Here is a 26817-nt window from a genome sequence, read left to right on the forward strand (position 1 = left end):
CCTTATCCTTATGAACTTCCTTCCTGGTCTGTATTCTGCCCCTTTCCTCCTACTCCAGGGGAATAGACTGCAACAAAATGTTCTTTAAACATATTAAGATTTCAAGTACTCTTCAGTACTTGATTTCAGTAGAAATGTTCTCTCTGTGTACAATTGGGCCAAGAGGTCCTTGGCCCATCCCAAACTTTTATTAATTTGTAATGCCTGGGGTAAGAGATTTCACTATAAAAAGAAATCAACCAGTTAAACAAAGGCCAAGGCCAAGAGTAATTGTGTAAGACTGTTCTCTGATTTGGGGTTTAAAGAGAACTGGGTGTTTACAATTCTACTGGGAATAGTGGGAGTTTGGGAAATATTGCCCATTGCTTCTTTCTAAAATGGTAGAAGAAAGTGTTGAGGAATTGATTAAAGGTGATGACTTATGCCTAAAGCTAATAAAAAATTCTGGAAGGTTGCATCTTTTAAATGTACTTGTAAACCTTTAAAAAAGCTAAATAAATGTAAAATAGATAACGTACACTGTAGTCTAATATACTGGACTGGTAGTATGCTTTTAAAAGTAAAACACCCACACCTACACCCACCCCATACACCTCCCCCACACCCCTTTTAAAATTTAGAGCCAGAAAACCTAAGTTCAAACCTAGTATCACACTACTTAATAATAATATCATATAAAATATATATTATTATAATTAACACTAATAAAATTTTATAAACATTATGTATAATTGTTTTATAAACATAATTTATAAAAAATATAAACAAAATAATTGTAAAATGTTTTATGTGCATTATTAATTTTGATTTTCATGACTGCCCCATGAAGCAGGTCATGAAAATGAGAAGAGGAAATGTGTTCAAAGAAGTTGATAAAGTTGCCCAATGTCACAGTTAATAAATAGAAAGGTCAGAAATAAATTTTTGTCCCCAGGCCTCCAAATCCAACTCTGTAAAAAAAAACTTTTTTTAGGTTTTTATTTTCAAAATATATGCATATAGTTTTCAACATTCATCTTTTTAAAATCTTGTATTCCAAATTTTTCCACCTCCCTTTCTCCCACACCGTCCTTTATATTAGCAAATAATCCAATATATCCAATCCTTTTTTCTATTACACTACTTTGAAAAAAAAAGGAAAGAAAGAAAAGGAAAGGAAAGAAACTGTGAAAAGAGTAGTTTAGGGGACTAGTAGACATGACTTACCTGATTTGTGACCCCATACCCCACTCCAATCAGGGTCCCCAATTTTCTTCTCCCATATTGTCATTTATTTTCACTTCTTTTTATTAGAATATCTGAAATTCTGCCAATATGAGTTAATGAGGATGCACATCCTTTTTAAAGGAGGCAGCTAGGTAGACCACTGGGTCTGGAATCAAGAAAACTCATTTTCCTGATACAGTCTCAGATATTTACTAGCTGTGTGATTGTGGGCAGGTCATTTAATCCTTTTTGCCTTAGTTTCCTCACCTGTCAAATGAGTGGGGAAGAAAATGGCAAATCACTATCTTTGCCAAGACAACCCCAAATAGAAATCATGAAGAGTCAGACATAACTGAACAAAAACATCATTTTTTAAAAAGTGCAAATACTTCTGGGAAAGTTATGGGACTACCATTCATGAGTATGAATCAATCAATTTAAAAAGAGTGGCTAACCTAAGAAGTGTCTAGGAATAACAAATAGCCTAATATAAGAAAACAAGGTTTTCTCTTTCTATTTTTCTCTCTACTGGGCTGATACAGCATTTCCAGGATGTATTCCCTCTTCCTGAATCTATTCTTGTCTCCTTAAGTGAGGGAAGTGAATTGACCGAGGATAAACTTGCTTCCAGATGAATGTAGGATCTTTACTTTAGGGACTAAAAGATACAACTTATATATACATTTATGTTGCCTTTTCCCAAATCCAATAAAAGAATAGGCTTGTTTTGCTTGAACTTATTTATTTGTTAAAAGAGAAGGTTTTTGGGGAAGGAAGGGCATGGGAGAAGAAAATAGTGGGAGGGATGATAGTAACACACACATCCACACAAAAAGAATTGTTCAGTTGTGTCCAACTCTGTGATCCCATTTGGGATTTTTTTTTGGCAAAGTTCCTGGAGTGGTTTGCCATTTCCTTCTGATGATTTTACATACTGAGGCAAAGAGGGTTAAGTGATTTGCCCAGGGCCACAGAGCTAGTTATTGTTTGAGGCTTGGTTTGAATCATGAAGATGAAATCTTTCTGATTTAAGTCTAGGATTCTATCTACTACACCAAAAAGCATTAATGAAACATTTTAAAAAATACACAGAAAAGAACAGAAGGAAATTCAGAAGGGAGCAGAGAGAAGAGGGATTGAATTAAATTTAATATCTATTTTTTAAAAAGTCAAACTGGATGAAATAGAAATTCACGCTGTCATTCTCTTTATCTGTTCTTTGTATGATTAAAAAAAGTTTATGTTTATCAGATTCAAAATAATAAAAAAGAAAAAATTGTTAAGAAGATAATGTCTTTATACAGGGAGAACATTCATACACATATGAATACACAGGTAGTTCCCTAGTTAACAAAATTTAGTTTAAAAAAAAATACAATGTTCTTTTGTTCAGATTGGTATTAGTAGCAACTAACAAATTGATGCCACAATAAACTCTAACTTTCTGGAATAATATATTAATGTACACAAGTGTATATATGGATCATGACAACTACAGTCTGGTATTAAGATCATGTAAAACTAAATAGACCCAGGAAGGTCAAAGTCACATCTGACATTTAAGGGCTCGCTGAACAAAGCAATAGCATTTGATAAGGATAATTTTTACTACAAATCATAAAATGACATGAAGCCTTAATGTACCAAATCACCATAAACTGGCTTATGATCATATCTACATATCTCTCTATCTATGATATGTTTCATTTTAGGAAAGATTTTAAGCTTTAAAGCACACTGCTTAAGATCTGAAGAAATGAGAGGATGTTACTTAGCTTAAATATACCTCCAATAGAGTTAATGTGAAAAGTCCACAATCTTTTTGAGCCTTTGGTGTTAAAGAAAATGTGAAATGGCAAACTAAAGGAATGTTAAGATTATAAAAACTGGGGAATAGACAGTGATAGCTTCCGTTTCAAACTATGTCCAAAAGAGACAATTGAGGGGATAAATTGGGGACCATCTTAGAGGGAATAAATTATGATTAGTGGGGTAGAGAATTTAGTTGGGACCTCCGGCAGGTCAGGAAAACAAGGAGACAGAAATAAGGAGAGAACTCCACGCATGGCAGGCAGTCACTTACTACCAACAAGACTTTGGACAAATAAGCCAATCTCTTTGGATTTCAGTTTCTTCATTTAAAAAGTGAGGGAGTCAGATTAGAAAACCTCTAACATCCCTATTGCTGTTTAGTCATTTCAGCCATGTTTGACTCTTCATCACCCTATTTGGCAAAGATATTGGGCCAGTTTGAAATTTCCTTCTCCAGCTTCTTTTACAGATGAAGAGAATGAGGAAAACAGAGTTAAGTGACTTGTCCAGGATTACAGTGTCTGAGGCCAGATTTGAGCACCATCTAAGGCTCTAATGTATGATCTTATAATCTTATTGCATGTCATATATTTGGAAGATCTTGAAATGCCAATCAATGACAGATAAACCTATATATTTTACTATTATTTATTAGTAGTAATTATTTATACTCATTTGTATAGAACTAGACTACAAGGTTATTTACCAGTTTCCTCTTGAATCTAATTCTCATTTTCAGAAAAGTCTTCCTCAGGTTATCTACTATTATCAATTCAATTCAGTAATCATGTATTATATGACTATTGTGTGTCAGGCACTGGGCTAGGTATTGGGATACAAAGATAAAAAACAAATAAACCAATCCCCAAGATGCTTGCCGGGACAAATCTACATGTTCTCCATATATTATACACAACATATATGTATGTATATGTATACATATATATCCAGTTGCCTTCCACAGAGCTTAGAAGTAAAAAGTATATATAAAAGTAAAAAGCAATGTGAACGACCAAATTGTTCTTAATATTATAATATTCAAAACAACAAAAAATCTATGAAGGAAGATATTCTCTACTTCCAAAAAAACCTGATAAATAGAAGTATCTATAGTATGGTAATATATATGTATATATGTCAAATATATATATACATATATATGTCAAATATATATGTGTGTGTGTATGTATATATATATCAAATGGTGGTCTTCTCTAGCCTAAGATAGAAATGTTGGAAGAGAGGGAGACAGTTCAAAATTTAAAATGTAAACAAAAAAATTTAAATTAATTTTTTAAAAAAGAAGTAAAAGGTATATTTTGACAGATTTCCTGTTTCATTATCTTTTGCACATTCTCGACTAATTAGTAATTTAGCGAATATGTAAAAACCAGTAATAGATCAAGGCTTCCTATGTCTTGCAAAAGGGGGTGGGAAATAGGGGCAGGGAGAAGTGTGACCTTTACCACCTCAATTTAAATGTCAGCACTGCCAATGAGCCCTTTTACAAGCTACATTTATCTTCCACAAGGAAAGGAAATCATCAGAACTCATTATGGTACATACAAATTTCCTCTTAAATGATAAACAGTAAGCATTATATTCCTTCTGCTCTCTCTAATGGGAGCTGGCTAATTATGCCTTCAGGGTTAACTTCTATATGAGGGGAAAAAAGCAAAATGGTGACACTTACACCTTGGAGAAGATGCCATTGGCTAGAATTCCTTCATATGAGCCAATTCTTTCTGACTGAAGTACACTGAGCACATTGATCTGGCCCCCCAGTTCATCGGCAATCACTCCAGCATGTACTGCTGCTTTGCATAATAAGGAGGTCTGAAATACAGAAGAAACAGTACTAAGATTCTCAGTAAAACATTCAGGGAATTAAAAATAAAGTACCACACACGTAAGATTTCTTTCTTTCTTTCTTTTTCTTTCTTTCCTTTCTTTCTTTCTTTCTTTCTTTCTTTCTTTCTTTCTTTCTTTCTTTCCTTTCTTCCTTTCTTTCTTTCTTTCTTTTCTTTCTTTTTTTGGTTTATTTTACATTTAGATTCTTTCTCTAGGTCTATTAGCAGTGAGCAGCTGGAATCACTTCAAAGATTACTACTCCTCACTAACTAGAGTAACCCTAAATCCCAAAAAGATCCTGTAGTATAATGGAAAGAACAAGTCATCTGAGGGTTCATGAAACTTGACTTTGCCACTAATATAATGTAAAGAGTCTCTTAACCACTCTGGACCCTAGTTTGCTAATCTATAAATAGAAGAGATTAGATTAATCTACCATTAAAGTTCCTTTGAACTTCTACAATATTAAAGGTGATGTATCAATGTGATGTCTAACCATGATTCTAATAGACTGCTGATGGTGATACTACTCACACTTGCAGACAGAGAACCTAATGGTCTCTGGATACAGAATGTGACACATTTTTTTCTGTCTTTTTTTTGTTTGTTTGTTTCTTTTTTTTAATTAAAACTTTTTATTTTCAAAATATACGCATAAATAATTTTCAACATTCACCTTTGCAAAATCTTGTCCCCTCCCCAAATAGCAAGTGATCCAATATATTAAACATATGCAATTTTTCTACACATATTTCTACAATTATTCTGTACAAGAAAAATAAGATCAAAAAAGGAAAAATGGGAAAAAACAAAATGGAAGCAAACAACAATTAAAAAAAAAGGTGAAAATATTATGTTATGATCCACTCTCAGTCCCCATAGTCCTCTGAGTTTTGATGGTAACGTGTAGCTGGTAAATTAATGTACTGAATCATTAGCCCATTTCATAGTCTATCTTCCCAGCAAGCTTCCATTGCCCTCCAAAAAACCTTTCCAACAACAACAAAAAAGCTTTGGAAAATGGGGCCTTTTCTGGTTCCCCAGAGGGAGCATTTCAATCACAACAAGAAAGACATCATTAGAAATTTCCCACACACATCTTATTCAGATGCTTTTGTAAAAACAGTAGGTCACCATGGTCTTTTCCAGGTTGTTTTACTGTTTTTGGAATACCTTCACTTTTAATGAACTAACAATACCATGAAACAATACCAAGTACTCAGACTATGCTCTTGAAGTCACTATCTTATACCGACAATTAGAGGATTTCCTTAATTCTAATTTAATCACTTTATAGATCAAGCATGCACTTGGTGCTTCTCAGAGAAGCCAGATAATTTCTTAGTCAATTTCAAGTGGAACCAATGACATTATCTACAATAAACAACTCTGAAACATACCAGCTACCTACAGAATACTGCCAAATGTCACAGATTAGTCATAAGACTTAGAGGCATGTAAAAAGAAAATAATTATCCATTATCCAATAACTGAAATATCTTTTTAAAAACAAGGCAAAACAAAATAAAACCAAGAAAACTTCTCAGGAAAAATAAGCTAGTTCCAAAATGTTATGACAAAATTGATAGTACTATGAGATCAACTAAGCTAATATATATAAAATACATAGGAGTCACAAAACATGAGAGAAATATGGCTAAGTAGGCATTAGGAAGATCTAAGTTTGAATTCTCCTAATTAGTTGTGTGACCTTGGGAAAGTACTAGGGTCTTTTGAGGATTCTTGTTTCATAAAGTCCCTTCTGGTTCTCAATATATTAACCTATGATATTATTATTGGAACTTGAATACTTCAAAAGATTCTTGATTTTAATCACAGTTATTTCTCCAGGCTATGTCAAGCTTTTATGTTTAACATTTAAAAAGACCAGATTCTAGAGATATAAAATTGTAAATTGGAATGAAAAATGTTTGCACACCCCAAAGCTCTTTTTATGTACATTGTATTCCAAATGTTTTAGAAGAGGAATTTTCTGATGCATTTTCTTCCCTGGAAGAAATCATAACAAGAGGGTTACCAAGGGACAAGAATTAGGATGAAAGGGTGGGAAACAATGTATGAACAGAAAGGAAATGACTAGTTATTTGGACAGAATGGTTACTGCATTATGAAAAATTTTCATGACAATATTCCGGGGGATATGTTTGTGTATGTAAATACACAGGCAGCTAGGTAGCACAGAGGGATAAAGAACTTAGTCAATGAGCCACAAGTCATTTAAGTGTTTGCCTCAGTTTGCTCATCTATAAAATGAACTGGAGAAGGAAATGGCATCTGTGCCAAGAAAATCCCAAATGGGATCCCAAAAAATCCCAACTGAACAATAAAAATAAAAATAAATATGGTTATGTATGTTTGTGGGTAGGGATATGTGTATACTTTTATATGTATACTTATAATATAAAATCTGGAACATAAATAAAGTACTGGTGATGAGGTCAGAGGCAATTTCTAGTTCAAAATACCTGTGTGACAAATTCATAATGGCCATTCTTTGCCAAAAGGGACATTTATTTAGGAGAAGAGGTTACAGACAAAATGAAGAGGTAAAATAGACACTGGGAATGATAAGGAGTTTGGAAGAATCCAATAAAATGAATATGCCATGAGGCTTTTGACTGACAGGTTAAATCCATAGAAAATTTTAGCAGACTAACCAGAGTTAGCCATAGTAAAGAGAAAGATGCTATTAAAGGGAAGATATTATGAGGGAGAGAAAATACCTCACAGTGGGCTTCATCCTAAAAAAGACTTAAAGATTTTCATTATACATACATCTTTTACAAAGGAAATATAATCTTGGGGTTATCTCAGGGGAGGAGGGGAAAAAAGGTATTAACTAGGATGTTTAATGAGATGTTGACACTGCCTTGAAGATACTAACAAAAGTAGTCTGGGAAAGCCTAGGTTCCCATCACAGGTATTTTAAAGATGCTAACCAAAGCAGCCTGGACACATCCTGGTTGCCTTAACTATGGTGGAGAGACAGTCTCAGAAACTAAGTTTTCAGAATGAGCATTTTAGCATCTTCTAAAAAAGGGAGAGACTAAGTTGATTTTAGGATTCATGAGTGGTTGAACACTCTATAGCTGTCATTTAAATTTTTTTTATTGGTCAAGAAATTATCTTTTTTACTGAATTTTTTTTATTTTCAAAACATATGCAAGGATAATTTTTTCAACACTCACCCTTGAAAAACCTTGTGTTTCAAATTTTCCCTCCTTTCTCCCCATCCCCTCCCATAGATGGCATATAATACAATATATGTTAAAGATGATAAAAATATGTTAAATCCAAAATAACCATACATATTTATACAATTATCATGTATGTCTATCATTTAAAGGCAAAAATAGTGACCATCTTGCTATTTTGTCTTAGAAAGATTTCTCTTTGCCATTTCACTACCAGTATGTTTGTTTATAAGTTTTACAAATAATAAAGATACTGAGAAACCTAAAAGATTTTATTTTTACTTATGTATGGGATAGTATTGACCATAAAAACAGAGATTCTCAGAATAAGAAAAAGCAAAAAAGGGGTTATTAAATCTAGCAAGAAAGGTCATCTTCCATCTTGATGACGAGATGTTTGTCAGTAAAAGGAGTGCAAAATAAAAACTGCAAAACACAAGATTAAGCAACCTGAATGCAGAAACCTTCACCCCGAACTGGCCTTTTCTCCCACTATTTGGCGGAGTCCAGGCTTATATTCTAATTGTGGAAATCTATCCCAGAAATAAAAAAACAAAAACAAATTGTCTATAAATGAGGTACTTAAATACTAATTAAGAAATGGTGGGAAACAGGAGAGGACAACCACATGCAACTTTTTTATCTATAACTCCTTGTTATTATAAAGTCTCAAGTCACAATTAAGGTATAGTTTAAGGCTTTATCCCCATGAGAGTCTTTACTCAGTTAATTCCATACACTCATGCTCTCATCTACTTTGTAAAGACAAGAGAATTTGCATGCTGGTATAAAGATGGATCATCTCCAAATATTGGGAACACTCCTATAACTTGATCTCTCTCTCTCTCTTTTTTTTTTAATTAAAGCTTTTTATTTTCAAAACATATGTATGGATAATTTTTCAACACTGACTGCAAAATCTTGTGTTCCAATTCCTCCCTTCCCTAGATGTAATCCAATATATGTTAAACATGGTTAAAAAATGGTTAAATCCAATACATACATACATATTTACACAATTATCATGCTGCACAAGAAAAATCAGATCAACAAGGAAAAAAAATGAGAAAGAAAATAAAATTCAAGTAAACAACAACAACAAAAAGAATGAAAATGCTATGTTGTGATCCACAGTCAGTTCTCATAGTCCTCTCTCTGGGTGTACATGGCTCTCTTCATCACAAGATCACTGGAACTGGCCTGAATCATCTCATTGTTGAAGAGAGCCATGTCCATCAGAATTGATCATTGTATAATCTTGTTATTGCCTTGTACAGTGATGTCCTGGTTCTGCTCATTTCACTTAACAATCAGTTCTTGTAATTCTCTCCAGGTTTATTTGAAATCATACTGCTGGATCATCTCTTATAATATTCCATAACATTCATATACACAATTTATTCAGCCATTCTCCAGCTGATGGGCAACTACTCAAGTTTCCAGTTTCTAGGCACTACAAAAAAGGCTGCCACAAACATTTTTTGAACATGTGGGTTCTTTTCTCCTTTTTATGATCTCTTTGGGATACAGACCCAGTAGAAACACTGCTGGATCAAAGGGTATGCACAGTTTGATAACTTTTGGGCATAGTTCCAAATTGTTCTCCAGAATGGCTACATCAGTTCACAACTCCACCAACAATGTATCAGTGTCCCAGTTTTTCCACATCCCCTCCAACATTCGTCATTATCTTTTCCTGTCATCTTAGCCAATCTGAGAGGTGTGTAGTGGTATCTCAGAGTTGTCTTAATTTGCATTTCTCAGATCAATATCATTTGCATTTCTCTGATCAATGTGATTTAGAGCACTTTTCATATGACTAGAAATAGTTTCAATTTCTTCATCTGAAAATTGTCTGTTCAATCCTTTGACTATCAATTGGAGAATGCTTGAATTCTTAAAAATTTTAGTCAACTCTCTATATACTTTAGAAATGAGGCATTTATTAGAACCCTTGAATGTAAAACTGTTTTCCCTAACTAGATCTCTTTGAAAAGAAAAAGATACATAGAAAAACACTGAAAAAAATACATTACATTTGGGTTTTTTTATAAACCAGATTTGGAGAGGGAAAAGATTTTATATATATATATATATATATATATATATATATATATATATTATGTGTGTGTTTGAGATATTAAAGGTTTCCATCTCCTTTGACTATCTCTCATGTTGCTTTTAAGGAAACAATATCAAACATTCATTTTTTTTCCCCAAGTGCTTTCTTATATTGATTACTTACATCACTGTATCCATCTACTACATTCCCAGAGATAGTGCCTACTATGTCTCTGCAGCCAGCTGGACAGAATTTGCTGTAGTGAAAGGAAAAAGAGCTGGTTAAGATGAGGGGATGCAAATGCATCTTGTTTTAAAAGCAAACTTGATCTAGGAAAACCTGAATTTATACAAAAGAAAAATTAGGATGTGATTCTTTGAAAAAGTATTCTCTGCTTTATGTATCAATGATTAAAGACCTTTCATAAATAGTGAACTCATGTAATGTCTTTAAATATGATTCAATTTCATTAACTATTTGTTCCAACTTTTCAGAACACAGTGGTATAACAATATAACTAAAATAATAGTTTTCAGGCAATCAGGAAACTTGGATTCTAGTTCCATTTTTGGCTTAGCCCATTACTTCAATTTGTTGGGTCTCCATTTGCCTTCCATCTATAAAATGAATAAGTTTGACTAGAAGAGTTTCAATATCCCTTCCATCTTTAAAATTCTAATACTCTGATATGAAATGAAGAACTGTTACATGACTTATAAAACAAACTCTTGAAAAACAAAATATTAAAGTAAATTTCTAAGAGTTTTAAGAAGTTGTTTCATTTTTTGCTAGTTTTTAAAGTCACAATTATTTGATGTACAGGGTATTTCCAAAAATTTGATGTAGTTTTAAGCTTTAGCAGTTTAAAACCTAATTTTAATGCAAATGCAACTTATGCTTGAATAGCTTAAACCTACACTGAGACTTTGGGGACAGATAACAATAAGAAACCGTCCAAAGAGATAATCAAAATAGTAGTTCCTCTACCTGTGTTTCCTTTAGGCTTTCTCCAGATTATGTATACAATCATGCTGGCCAAATAAACAAATTTCATAAACTTTCTACATTACCCCACTATGTTCATAGTACCAACTCAAGAAACAAAGATGCAAGAACTAAACTTAACTCTCTATGTGAACCTGAGGTTTATATTTATTGATCTTTCACATTTTTGGGCTGCTTCTTTATATTCTCATATGAGTTCTTGTCTACCTGTATTTAGGAAAGTTCTCTAAGAAAGAAGTATATATAAGAAGTTCTTGAATGAGACAGATCTGTCTGAGAATTATCATATCAACAATTGTCTGGTGGTATTTTGACCCCACTTATCTGCCTGCTCTGACTTTCATAGATTTCCAATTCCATTGGACCCATTACACGCTTTTGTTATAGCTTGAATTACTCACCAGAACAGCACAATGGTCCAACTGTCCCATTATCCCATGGACCCATTCCTTCTTTTAAGAATAAGTAAAATGAACACCTACTGGCCCAAGTATTCATTACCACTAAGTTTTCTTAAAAAGACCACATCATCTGGATTGGGTCAGAAGGGACGCAGGAATATCTATAAACTCTGTACTAGTAACACTATGCCTACAGGATGCACTGCAGACTGGGAAATCACAACAAAATTGAAAGAATAAAGGAGCATTGTAAAGATCACTTTAAATCTTTTCCAGGTCAATTCCTAGAGCAAAGATTATTATTGGTACTATTAAGAGATTCCTTATTCCAGTTAGTAGGTGAATTTTGCTATGTGATTTTGTTTTGGAAAGACCATTACAATAGCACCTGGGATGGTTTTGAAAATAACCAAATACCAACTGAGATAAGATTGTGGCAATCTGAGGGCACTTGAAAACACCTATATTTACCTGTATTCATTCTTCGATGAATGGTTAGCACGAGACAAGCATGTTATTAAATCTGTCAAAAGAAAAGAGAGACTCAATTAGCTGACTGAACTGTGGTTAGGATTCACATGCCTTTAATGTTTATAGTCTATGAAAAACGGATAAAGTTTCTAAATTTTTTGCATGCAAACTACTAATCTGGATTTTCTTCATTTAAAACAAAACAAAGGAACCCCTCCCCAAAGTAGTATGCATCCCATTTTCCTTCCTCTCCATTTGTTCTACTCTTTGTTATGACTTTTCAGTTTTAATCTCCTGGGAATATACAGGATCTAGGTTGAATACAAAAACTGACATGCACTACATGTCTACAATGGTCAAGCTCTGTCCAGGCAATAGGGAAACAATTTAAGAAGCCAGCTGTGGCTCATGAAGGTTACCATAAATATCCCATATTGAAGATAATAATGCTGTATGTGCAATGTGACAATATGTGGTAAACCACTCTGTGTGGGACAAGATGCTAAATATAAACAGGTATCAAGAAAGATCCAAAAGATGAAATTTCTACACTTTCCATTTCTGTGCTTCAGCTTCCTCATCAATAAAATAAAGGGATATATAGATTAGAAGTTTTTAATCTAGGGTCCACAAACTTTGATACTATAATTGTGTTTCATAATTAGTTTCTCTATTAATGCTATGTTTTTTATTTTATGCAAGGGATAATCAGGTTTCACCAGATTGTCAGAGATCCATGATACAAAAAAAACAACAACAACAAAAAAGTTAAGAAGCTTAGGTTAGATGATCTTTAAGGTACTTTCCAGCTCTAAACCAAATACCTTTTCTACATATTTGTGTATATTACTGATGTTTAATGTTCAGCACCAAATGATAGTGATTGGTCATGGGAAGAATTCACGATGGCCATTCTCTTTGGCAAAAATTAGGTTTATTTAGAAGCTACACATGTATTTTTTTTTTTTTTTACCATGTTTAATATATATTGGATTATTTGCCATCTAGGGGAGGAAAGGAAGGGGGAATTGGAACACAAAGTTCTGCAAGGGTCAATGTTGAAAAATTATCCAAGCATATGTTTTGAAAATAAAAAGCTTATAAAAAAAAAAAAGCAAGTTACAGACAAAATGAAGATATACAATAGATTAAGAATGGTTAATATGAAATAAAATTGGGAAAGCAATAGGGTTATCAAGGAAAGGAGTTTGGAAGAATCTATTAAAGGAATATGTCACGAAGTGAGAATACTTCATTGATGGGAAGGCTAAATCTATAAAGGGCTTTAGTACCCTAAAAAAGGTAGTTAGCTATAAGAAGGAAAAAGATCCCATGAGGCATATAGTGGGAGGGATAAAAGGAGAGATATTATGAAGCATGAGGGAGGGATGAGGAAAAAGACACCATGAGACAGAATGCTGAGGGAGCTTACCCAAAAGGAATTCAGCAGGGATGGAGTGGGCCATGGAAAAATTTATAGGGGACATTTAAACTTGGAGGTTTGACATAACTTGGATTTCTGAATAGACACAGCAAGGTGGAGCTACTCAGGACCTCCACAGAGGGTGGGACTCTAAGGTTAAACAGTGCCCTTCAGTGCCCTTCCCTGCTTTCCTCAGGGAGTAATTTTGTCAGCACTTCAGTCAGAGAAAGACCCCACCCAATTAGTTAGGACCTCACTATTACTAATATTAAGCAGATGAAGGGCGTACAACATTTTTTAAACATGTACATACAACTTAGATCAATTTTCAGGATACTCCATTTTCTAGTTCTCTTCCTTTATCAAGTTTCAAAGTGTGTTTTTTTATCTAGGTACTTTGAAATAGTTCAGCTGGAACTCTTTTTTAATGTGAGCAGAATAACGAGGAGATGGCTTCCCTGCTTTTTTTTTTTTTTTCTCATTTGCTTGGATTAAACTCCTGGTTACAGTGATGTATGAATAGATGAATGTCTAGAAAGATAGTTAAGAGAATCAAAGAGAATACAAGTTCACACCAACCATTTAGTCTGCCATACCTGGATGATCACTACTGGCATAGGACAACAAAAATCCACGCCCAGAAATATGGGATGCACTCTGAAAGTGAACAGTCACTTCATTTGTATCCAGGTTTAATATTTTGGGAACAGTCATGTTTCCACAATATGGACCTGAAAAAGAGAGCAAATTTTTTTTTTTGAGATTTCAAAATTTTCCTGAGTATAAATAATTGAGAGAGCGGTTAGGTGATTCAAGGGATAGAGTGCCCAACCTGGAGTCAGGAAGATTCATCTTTCTGAATTCAAAGATGGCTTTAGACACTTACTAGTTTTGTAATCCTGGTCAAGTCACTTAACCCTGTTTACCTCACTTTCCTTATCTGTAAAATGAGCTGGAGAAGGAAATGGTAAACCAATCCTAGTATGTTTGCCAAGAAAAACCCAAATGGGGTCATGGAAAGGTTGGACAGGACATAAAAATAACTGAACAACAGCAATAACAAATAATGAGTAGAAGATGAATTTCTTTTAAAGGTCAAATATATCTGAGAATATCCTTACTGAAAATTCCAATCTCCATCAAAATCAATCCTGTTTAATAATGGTATTAATAGTTGCCAGATGCCTATTTATTCAAACAAGCCTTAGGAAAGGCTTGGATGTTCCAATGAACTAAGAAAAAATTACTTCTGGAGTATGTAAATAGGCTTACTCATTAAACGTTAGAAATAGAAGGATCTTTAGCCTGGTCCAATCCTTCATTTTACAAATAAGGAAACAAAGTCAAAACAAGAGGTGGCTTGATGGTGTTGAACTTAGAATCCCTAGTACTAGGAATAATCTGGAAGAATCGAGTTCAAATTTAGTCTCAGCTACATGACTCTGCCTTAAATTTCTCAATTGTAAAATAGGAATAATATTGTAAAGCTATGTACTTGGCACAACAGGTACTTAATTTCTCTTTTCCTTTCCTTCCTTCCTTCCTTTCATTCCTTCCCTTTCTTCCCAAATCTCCTGACTCCAGATCTACTGAAGTCTTTCTAAAATACCTTGTCACTACTCCTACTACATATGAAAAGAATATCAAGATGATTATTATATACCAATGAGGCATTTAATTTTTTTTAATATTTTATTTTTCCAAATAAATGTAAAGATAGTTTTCAACACTCATTTTTCTAAAATGAAATGTTTCAAATTTTTCTCCCTCCTTCTCCATACTCCCCCCCTCCCCAAGACAGCAAGCAATTTGATATAGGTTAAATGTGCGCAATTCTTTTAAACATTTTCATATTTGTCATGTTGTGAAAGAAAAATCAGACCAAAAGAACACATAGCCACATGTGAAAAACATGAAAAAGAAACAAACAAAAAAAGGTGAAAATACTATTCTTTGATCCATATTCAGTTTCCATGTTCTCTTTCTGGATGTAATTGGCATTTTCCATCCCAAATCTATTGGAACTGACTTGAATCATTACATTGTTGGAGAAGAGCCATGTCCATCACAGTTGATCATCACATAATTTTGTTGTTACTGTGTACTATGTTCTCTCACTTCTGTTCACTTCACTTAGGATCAATTCATATAAGTCTTTCCAGACTTTTCTGAAATTAGATTGCTCATAATTTCTTATAAAATAATGATATTCCATTACATTTATATACCATAACTTATTCAACCACTCTCCAACTCATGGGCATCCATTTAATTTCCAGTTCCCTGCCACTACAAAAAGGGCTGCTACAAAAATTTTTACACATGTGATTCCTTTTCCCTCTTTTATGATCTCTTTGAGATACAGACTAAGTAGTCAGACTGATAGATCAAAAGCTATGTACAGTTTTATAGCCGTTTGAGTTTAATTCTAAATTGCTCTCCAGAATGGCTGGATCATTTCACAACTGCACCAACAATGTAGTTTTCCCACATTCTTCCTAACATTCATCATTATCTTTTTCATTAAAAAAAATGAGTATAAATGGCTTTAATTTTTTCATCTTAAATTTGTCTACTCATATCCTTTTACCATTTATCAACTGGGGAATGACTTTTATTTTTATAAATTTGGGTCAGGTCTCTATATATTTTAGAAACGAGGCCTTTAACAGAAACACTGAATTTTTTTTTTTTAAAGATTATTACATTCAGTATTTCTAATTGTAAGAAACTTTTCCAAAAATATAAATAAATTTTTTAAAAAGAAGGTTTTTTTTTTCCCAGCTTTCTTTCTAATTTTATCTGCATTGGTTTTATTTGTGCAAAGCTTTTTTAATTTAATGAATTCAAAATTATCCATTTTGATTTTTTATAATGGTCTCTATTCTTTCTTGGCCAAAAATTCTTCCTTTCTTTATGTAAAAAGAAAATTAGGAGAATGAGAGAAACTCAAAAGCAAAGGCAAGAAGTCACCATGAACAAAATTTACTTCATCAGAATATGGTTATCTGAGACAATTCTATAGCATCTTCCTGGTTTTCCTTAAATAGAACCTATCAATCAATCCACATTTATGAAGTACTTCTTATATTTGAAGTCCTGTGTCTGGAGGTACAAAGAAAAGAGCTAAATAGTCCCTGCCCTCAAAGAGGAGGTAACACACACACACACACACAAACACACACACACACACACACACACACACACACACACACACACGTGTTTATGTGTGTGTGATGGAAAAAGGGAAACATGAGAATTGGAATACTTCTTGTAGCCCATTATTGCCACCATCACTGAATAACTTCTTTCAAATCCATTCATTACAAATACATATCTACTTATTCCCAGAATACTTCTGTTTAGTATCCAGCTCAGTCTTCCTCTCCACCCCAATCACTGTTCTCATAATATGAGAACACATTATATATAGTGATATTCCTACAAACATGCTAACATCTTAGTTCCTCTATCTACTTATTTCTCATGACCTATTCCTCCATTCCACCAGCTGCAGCAGTGAAAATGAAGCCTAATTAGCGAGAATGAAGTGTACGCAACAGCTCCTTTCTTCCCTGTCTATATTTCAGAATATTTGGAAATATTCTAAAATTTAAATCTCCAACCTTTTCTTCAGAAACCCTCAAATTGGCAGTGAGGAGAAAGAGCTGATCCTGGCTGGGAGCCCAGCACAGGTTTGGTTGATTTTTTTTTATCTGTCTTTCTATGTTACTTGATATTGCTACTAAGTTACATGGCCATCAACAGACATTTTCTCTGAGCCTTTATGTGTATAGTTCAAGGCTGAAAGGAGAAACTATTCTATGAAAGCAGAGTTCTCTAGAATGAGGGCCAAGTCTACAATTCTGATAATTGCTGAGATTATTACAAAGTATACCTGCTAGACTATACACCCAAAATGAGAGAATAAAGAGATAAACCAGTATCTGAGAGGAGTGTCGGTAGGGGGTTGGTTGGATTATCCCCAACTGCATACGAAGGCACTGACTCACACACTCACTTCTCCTAAGAGCCAAAGAAATAGTTGAAGCCGGAAGAGTAAATTAAATTGCCAAGGGAGAGATACATAGAAAAGACAGAAAATTCTAGTTTAAGAATGAACTTGTCTGAAAGGAAACAGAAAGCAATAAATTATGTCATCAATATGTCTTTTCATTTAATTTCTCATTTAACAAAATGAGCTTTAACAACATCCTATTACCAACAATGCTGTATGAATAGCTCTATCACTGAGCTGATAGATACCTTCTATTTCATTTAAAAAACACTTAAATGTTTATGATGTACAAGGCTCCATATAATGTGGTGTGGAGATAGCAAAAGATGAGATGTTGCTTTCATGGTTTATAATTTAGTACTGTGAATGAGATAAATATAAAAATTACCACAGTGGGTGTTGGTGCTAGTAAATGTTTAACAAGAGACTCTCCAAAAAAACAAAAAAACAAACAAAAAAAACCAAACAAAGCAGGGGGAAAATGTCTACAGCACACTTTTTTTTTTTTTTTAATTAAAGCTTTTTATTTACAAAGCATATGCATGGGTAACTTTTCAACACTGACCCTTGCAAAACCTTTTGTTCCAAATTTTTCCCTCCTTACTCCCATCCCCTTCCTTAGATGGCAGGTAGTCCTATACATGTACAACACCCTTTTTAACTTTATCTGCCATTATTAACATTTTCTCCATGACTTTCTTAGAAGTCTAGCCAGATGTATTAAATAAACTGGCAGTTTGTAACATTCTTGAGTGCTGGATGAATCTTATTAAAATGTAATTTGGAAATATTAAAAAATAAATAAAAATACCATTAAACACAGCCAAAGTTAATATATGGTTTTTCTAAGTCAATATATGACTGAAGGGACCCTTATGTATGGTTGAGTGGCTCTATCTCTATTTGAGTTTGACACTATTGGTCTAAATGTTCAAAAATAGAATAAATCACACTCACATTTGCCAAGGAATTTCCATAACTTTCCCAAACCAGTATGAACTAGATCTAGTACATTCCCATAAATAAGCACTAAAAGAAAGATGCAATCAAGTATAGAACTTTGGGAGATGGAAAGGTTATATTTGAATTTGGATGAGAAGGATTTGGACTGAATTAAGACAAATTTCAGGAAGGAGGCAGCTGGGACTTGAAAGATCAGTAGTAGGACCAATGTCAAAACGTGATTGATTGTAAAGAGACAGAGATGGGAAAGATTTTGTTCAGGAGCAGTCAATAGACAAACCTGACAAGAGCCAAGTACTTATGTAATCATCAGTAGGAGTTGTGGCTGGAAAGTAAGATTAAGATCGGATTTCCCAGAATTTAGATGCCAGGGCTAATGAGTTTGGACATTATCCTATAGGTCAGGGCTTCTTAAACTTTTTCCACTCATGACCCTTTTTGCTGGAGAAATTTTATGCGATGCTGGATATATAGGTATGTAAAACATGTATGTATACTTATCAAACATTTATTGAAAATAAATCATAATTTTGCAATCCCTACATTCAGTTACATGACCCTTTTGGAGTCATGACCCACAGCAGTTTAAGAAGCTTTGCTATAGGTAGTAGAGAGTTAAAGATTTCTGATTTCTGAACAAAAAAGTGATATCATCACAAATTAAAAAATCAAATATATACCACACAAACACACATAGTATAAGTGGACAGACTTTTAAAGTTGGTTCTCCCCATAACAAAATATGCACAATAATCATGAGGACATGTCTAACTAAACTATGAAGCCAAATTAAAACAAAACAAATAAATAAACAACCAGATATGAATCAGAGCCAGAATAAATCATAACTATATTTCTCCTGGGCCTCTTAACTTTATATAATGAAGTAGAATGTGCTTACATGTCAAACTCACCTAACCTAACATCCTCCTTCTGTTATTTATTATTATTTTGGTGAAATCCACAGATAAAATTTAAATGTTTTCTTGCTTTCAGACTTCATTTTTTAAGGATTAAATCTTTCCATATCTGTGCGATAAAAGACATGCTTATTTTTTTGTAATTTGAAGGTATTATAAAAGAAAGCATACGGGAAGGACAGGAGAAAAAAGAGAATTATCACATTTAAAATACATAGTATATGTACTCATTCTGATTGTTGCCCAAGACTTGTCATTAGCACTGTGCTTAAAAGTCTATAAAACCCTTTGATCCAGAAATAGCATTATGAGGTCTGTATCCCAAAGATATATACATATAAAAGAAGACCTGCTTGTATAAAAATACTTAATAGTAGTTCTTTTTGTGATGGCAAAGAATTGGAAATTGAAAGATGTCCATCAATTGAGGAATGACTGAGTTATAATATATGTTTGTAATGGAATGCCATTGTGTTATAAGAAATGATGGGCAGGGTAATTTTGGAAAAATCTGAATTTATATGAACTGATATAAAAAGAAGTAAGCAGAACAGGAGAACATTGTACACAATAACAGTGATATTCTATGATGATCAACTATGAGTGACAACTATTCTCAGCAATAAAATGATCCAAGACAATTCCAAAGCACACATGATGAAAAATGCTATCCACCCCCAGAGAAAAAAACTGATGGAATTTGGATGCAGATCAAAGCATACTACTTTTCACTTTATTTTTTTTTGGTAAGATTTTTTTTTGGTCTGTCATTTCACAACATGACTAATATGGAAATGTGTTTTACACGATTGCACATGCAGAAACTATATCAAATTGCTTATAGGTCTCCAGGGAAGTGCAAGAGAAGGAAATGAGAGAATTTGGAACTCAAAATTTTAAAAAACAAATGTTTTTTTAAAAACTGTTTTTACATGCAATTGGGAAAAGATATTATAAGCACAGTAAGAAGACACTGATTATTAGTCTTATTTTCATAGTGATGAATACAAATATCATTCAATCTGGAGTCCAAGGACTTGGGTTAAAATATTGCCTTTGATATTCATTGACAAGTCATTAAACTTCCCTAGAAAACAGTTTCATCATCTGATGAGAGGGTCTATTTACATTCCCTCAAGTCTCTTCCTGGCACTGAATCTAAGATCCAATGATCCTAAGCATGACAAGAAATCTAGGCCATATCACATAAATGAGTCAGTAAAGAATCTTGCCCCCTTCCCATTTAATACTATTTTATTTTTTCCAATTACATGTACAAATAGTTTTCAACTCTTTTATAAAAATTTTTGTGTTTTGAGTTCCAATTTTTTTCCCTCTTTCCCTTCATTCCTTCCCCAGGACAGCAAACATTTTGATATTGGTTATACATGTACAATCATATTAAACTTATTTCCATGTTAGTCATGTTGTGAAAAAAGAATCAAAACAAAAGGGGAAAAAATTACGAGAAAGGAAAAAAAAAATAAAAATTACTTTGCATTCAGACTTCATAGTTTTTTCTCTAGATGTATATATTTTCCAGCATGAGGATTTTGGAAATGTCAGGTCACTGTATGCTAAAAATAGCCATAAATGATGCATAGTTGATCATCATACAATGCTGCTAACTGTATACAATATTCTTGGGCTCTGCCCACTTCATTCAGTATCATTTCCCAGGTTTTTCTGAAATCTGCCTGTTCAGTATTTCTTATAGCACAATAGTATTTTATTAGAATCCTATACCACAACTTGCCCCAAGTGATGGGCATCTCCTCAATTTCCAATTCATTACCAACACAAAAGAAACTGCTATAATATTTTTGTACATGTGGGCCCTTTTCCATTTTTAAAAATCTTTTTGGGATACAGACCTAGTAGAGGTATTGCTGGAACAAAGGGTATGGGAAGTTTTATAGCCCTTTGAACATAGCTCCAAACTGCTCTTCAGAATGGTTTGATCAGTTTGCAACTCCACAAACAATGTATTAGGGTTCCAATTTTTTCCACATCTTCTCCAATATCTATCATTTTCCTTTTGTCAGTCAAGAATCTTAAGCAGAAACTATAACTCAGGCAATCGTCACTTTTTTCTCCTAATTGACTTTTAAAGAAACAGAAATTAAAGATCAACTTATTTTTCTGCCAGCCCACAGATGGGGCACTACCTATATGATCTTTCATTTAAATGTGGCATCTACAAGTATAATGCTGTTTTGTAAACGAACATTTTTCTTTCCTCACTAATCTTTACCAGAGCAAAACAGTTACATCTACAGTATTATTTGAACAACTACCATCAATCCCAACATTCCAGCTCTTTTGCAAAGTTCATTTGAAAACAGCAAGAAACCAGTGTTAGCAATGGCTTAATTTGGTTTTCAGTTAGAATGCATCTGAACAATTGGCTGGATCATGTGAAATAAAGTAAATAAATTATTATTCTTTATGAAATTTGTCTGAGAACTGAGAATCAGGTTCACTAAATTAAGGTGTGTGTGTGTGTGTGTGTGTGTGTGTGTATGTAAATTGCTTGTGTCTTCTCAAAAACGGAGGATTTCACAAGGGACATGACCTTATTAATTTTTTTTTTTTTTTGGACAGGGGTTGAAAGAAAGAAAATTTGAAAACACATTTTACCCTAATCCAACTCTCAATGTTATTACAAACTGTAATAAGAACATAAGAATGCAGAAGAAAGGTCCTTTCCACCCATTCTTCTTTCTTAATCTCTCTCTGACAAATACATATAAATTTATTTGAAAAAGTTAATCACAACCATAGTGATAACAGATTGTAGATAAGGTAGGTCTGCTATATTGCTCAGGGTAAGATAACTAAATCAATGGCAATCAGTAGACCTGATATTTTATCTCTCTCTCTTTTTTTTAAATAGCTTTTTATTTACAGTTATATGCATGGGTAATTTTACTGCATTGACAATTGCCAAACCTTTTGTTCCAATTTTTCCCCTCCTTCCCCCAATCCCCTCCCCTAGAAGGCAGGATGACCAATACATGTTAAATATATTGAAGTACAAATTAAATACAAAATAAGTATACATGACCAAACCGTTATTTTGCTGTACAAAAAGAATCGGACTCTGAAATATTGTACAATTAGCCTGTGAAGGAAATCAAAAAATGCAGGCGGGCAAAAATATAGGGATTGGGAATTCAATGTAATGGTTCTTAGTCATCTCCCAGAGTTCTTTCGCTGGGTGTAGCTGGTTCAGTTCATTACTCCTCCATTGGAACTGATTTGGTTCATCTCATTGCTGAAGATGGCCATTTCCATCAGAATTGATCATCATATAGTATTGTTGTTGAAGTATATAATGATCTCCTAGTCCTGCTCATTTCACTCAGCATCAGTTCGTGTAAGTCTCTCCAGGCCTTTCTGAAATTATCCTGTTGGTCATTTCTTACTGAACAATATTCCATAATATTCATATACCACAATTTATTCAGCCATTCTCCAATTGATGGACATCTACTCAGTTTCCAGTTTCTGGCCACTACAAAGAGGGCTGCCACAAACATTCTTGCACATACAGGTCCCTTTCCCTTCTTTAGACCTGATATTCTCAAAGAGTTTCTAATCTGTAATAAGAAATACTTAATATTTAAATAGTATTTAAAAGAAATATTTAATTGTTTTTGAATTCAGAGATAAAATGGAAGTAGATGTGAGAAAAAATGAACAGAGCATAAGAAGTAAAAACAAATTAATGAGATGCCATAGAAAGAACTTATCTAAAAGTTTGGTATTTCAAAATGTATTATTACAATTTGGTTTTGATTTTTTCATACTCTGTATCCCCATCCTTGAGCATTCTTGGCTATAATCAAACTCCTCATTACTATAAGAATTTAAAAAAAAAATGCTTCCAAATAGCTTGCTGATTATGTAAATCGTATATACATATATACACACACATACAACTATTTGTATACTGATGCATGTATGTTTACATATATTTAAACTATTAGTAGTCTTGGTTTTCTTCAAAATTCAGCTCAAGTCTTACCTTCTGCCACAAAACTTTACTGGTCCACCATCTTCATTTCTGATATTACAAAACACGTTGTATATCTTGTATGAATCTAATTATTTAAATTTTTCCCTTCCAGAAGAAACTAGTTGATACAGTGGATAAAGTGCTGGTCCTAGAGTTAGGAAGATCCAAGTTCAAATCCAGCTCAGACACTTGTATAAACCCAAGCAAGTCAACAAATTTCTGTCTGAGTTTAACTGTAAAATGGAAATAATGATAAGTTACCTCTCAATGGTGTTGTGAGGAGCAAATGAAAAAATATTTGTAAATCCCCTTAGTAATAGGTACATAACAGGTACTTAATAAATAGTACTTCTTCCCCTCTTTCTACCTTGCTAGTAGGATGTAAAATCTTAGAGGGCAGATGTTGGTTTTGCCTTTCTATATTCCTAACAATTAACATTGTGTTAATTGGAAGATAGTAAATGCTTAATAATACTTATTGACTTAACCTAATTTTGCATATTAACAGGTTTCAGGGAAATCTAGCAGAGGACTCACAATTGTAGTTCACATGGTCCTCTGTTTTAAAAGGGGTTCCTGGTCAGACTGGAGTGAGACCCTGACCTACCTCCTAGTTCTGAGAATATCTAACTGTGAACCATATTCTGGTACAAGCCTCCTAGGCTTCTTGAGACTGTACCCTAACACATCACAGTGAAACGTTCATATATAGCTAATACCTAAAATGGGGCTTTAAGATTAGACTAATAAGATTCTGGGCATGTCTGTACATCTCACAAGGCTAGACTTGTTAAATATCTTCATTTATAACTTCAAGTCAGCATGACAGCTAACCCAAGCCTTATTTCACAGGAGTGCATTCTTTTCCAATTAGGCAACAAACTGGTTTGCTCCTGTATCTAGTTAACAGTTAGATCAGAACATCCAATGCTCTGATTGAAGGCAAGTGAGGAGTCCTGGGTCACTAGAAGGGGCAGGTGAGAAGTCCACTGGGAATGTCATTCTAAGGGCCATTTTAGTATCAAGTCCAGGGCCCAGCACCCAATGAGTTGGCTACATAGCAAAGTGATATAGTGAGTTCCTAAAAATGGGAGAGGAACCAGGGTTCAATGACTCCCATTCATGTTTACTAGTCCCATGATCCTGGACAAATCACCATTTATTTGTGCCTCATTTTCTAATCTATCAGACTGAAAAAAAAAATACTACTGGTAGTACCTACTATCAGGGTTGTCCTGAGGATCAAATAACTGTGTGTGTGTGTGTGTGTGTATAATATAATATAAATAAATATAAAGAGAGAGACCATATATCTATCTATCTATATCTACATATTTCTCTCTCTCTCTCTCTCTCTCTCTCTCTCTCTCTCTATATATATATATATATATATATATATATATATATATATATAGAACCTGTTAATATGCAAAATCAGGTTAAGTCAACAAGTATTATCAAGCATTTACTATCTTCCAAACACAATGTTAATTGTTAGGAATACAGAGAGGCAAAACCAACATCTGCCCTCTAAGATTTTACATCCTACTAGAAAGGCAGAGAGGAAGAAGTATTTATTAAGTACCATTACTATGCTAAGGGACTTAAAAATATTTTTTAATTTGCTCCTCACAACTATATATATAGAGAGAGATATATATAGAAAGAGACCATATATATCTATATGAATATGTGTGTAGGTGTGTATATAGAGAGAAACCATACATATATCTATATGAATATCGATATAGAGAGAGACCATATATATCTATATAGATATATATCTACATGGGTATAGATATATGTACACATGTACGCACAGGTGCTGTTTGCAAAGCATGTACATGTATACATACAGTATGTATATAAGAAGTAGGAGGAATATTTCCGGGTTATATTAGGGAAGACAAATGCAGTTTATACCAGTGCCAGTCCAGAACCTTCAGTTATCCAAAAGAGAGCCTCAAGCCAGACAGCAACATTAGTGATATCACAACTCCAGCAGCTGCTGGGGGATAGTGGGTGGGTATGGTAGAGGAAATGGGAAAATACCTGGTTTCTAGAAGTATACAAAAGTGGAGGACAATGTCTAGAAATTCCTGAGCATCTTCCTAATATCCAACTGAGATAATGTGATTCAAAGGACAAAACCCAGTGCTTCATTTTATTCTCTTCAAGGAAGTTTTTCAACACCTTCTGAGGGCTCATGGCCATACTTGTTGGATTAAAAACTTCTATATTTTCATTAAATAATGGTTAATATTACCAATGCCTGATTCATAGAAGGCATTTACTAAATGCTTGTTGATTGACTGGTTATTGGCTCAAACCCTGTAGCTTAAACTCTGAATCCAGGGGTAATGTTTAGGCCTCTGGATTTGTAGATTTCAATCCATGAAGGGCAGTAAATCAAGCAGCCTCTGTGTCCATGCTGGTAGATACTTTAAGAAGCTCTGAGCTATATTTGCCTTCTGAGGAGTTTTGTCTCTGCTTCAAAAGGGATGCCTTTCATATCTTAGAATCAGGGAATCAGAAACAAACTTAACCTAAAAGATCAACTCCTCCAAATAAAGAAATAGAGGTCGCTAAAAAGTTAATTTTCCTAATGTTGTACAGGTAGTGAAGTAACAGGTGGACTTACTCCAAATAGCCTGTTGTTTGGAAGATGTTTTTCAGTAAAAAAACAAAAACAAAAACAAACCTTTCACAATCCACAGTGAAAGAAAATATGCAGTGTGGGTGTAGAGGGTTGGAGCAGTAGGATCAGAGGGCCTGCTATCAAATGCTGCTTTGGTCACACACTACTCCTGTAACCCTAGTCAAATCACTTAATCTCCCTGGATTTCAGGCTTTTCAACATTGACCCTTGCAAAATCTTCTGTTCCAAATTTCCCCCTCCTTCCCCCCCACCCCCTCCCCTAGATGGCAGGTAGTCCAATACATGTTAAATATATTAAAATATATGTTAAATCCAATATATATGTATACATATTTATACAGCTATCTTGCTGCACAAGAAAAATCAGATCTAGAAAGAAAAAAAACCTGATAAGGAAAGCAAAAATGCAAGCAAACAATAATTGAAAGAGTGGAAATGCTATGTTGTGGTCCACACTCATTTCCCATAATCCTCTCTCTGGGTGTAGATGATTTCTTCATTACTGAACAACTGGAAATGGTTTGAGTCATCTCATTGTTGAAGAGAGCCACATCCATCAGAAGTGATCATCATATAATATTGTTGTTGAAGTGTATAATGATCTCCTGGTTCTGCTCATTTCACTTAGCATCAATTCATGTAAGTCTCTTTAGGCCTCTCTAAAATCATCCTGTTGGTCATTTCTTACAGAACAATAATATTCCATAACATTTATATACCATAACTTATTCAGCCATTCTCCAATTGATGGGCATCCAGTCAGTTTCCAATTTCTGGCCACTACAAAGAG

General features: G+C 33.8%; 1 protein-coding gene across 1 annotated transcript in view; it reads right to left on the reverse strand.

Annotated features, from left to right (window-relative positions):
- The window catches only part of DCBLD1 (discoidin, CUB and LCCL domain containing 1), a 109068-nt gene that overhangs the window by 25498 nt on the left and 56753 nt on the right, over positions 1-26817 (reverse strand). The window contains exons 3-6 of the mRNA XM_031964366.1: positions 14043-14177; positions 12024-12075; positions 10330-10402; positions 4712-4854 (exon numbers count right to left, since the gene is read on the reverse strand). Coding sequence (XP_031820226.1) covers positions 4712-4854; positions 10330-10402; positions 12024-12075; positions 14043-14177 — 403 coding nt within the window. The remainder of the gene's footprint in view (positions 1-4711; positions 4855-10329; positions 10403-12023; positions 12076-14042; positions 14178-26817) is intronic.

Source organism: Sarcophilus harrisii, chromosome 4 (assembly GCF_902635505.1).
Source record: "Sarcophilus harrisii chromosome 4, mSarHar1.11, whole genome shotgun sequence".
NCBI classification, from domain to species: domain Eukaryota; kingdom Metazoa; phylum Chordata; class Mammalia; order Dasyuromorphia; family Dasyuridae; genus Sarcophilus; species Sarcophilus harrisii.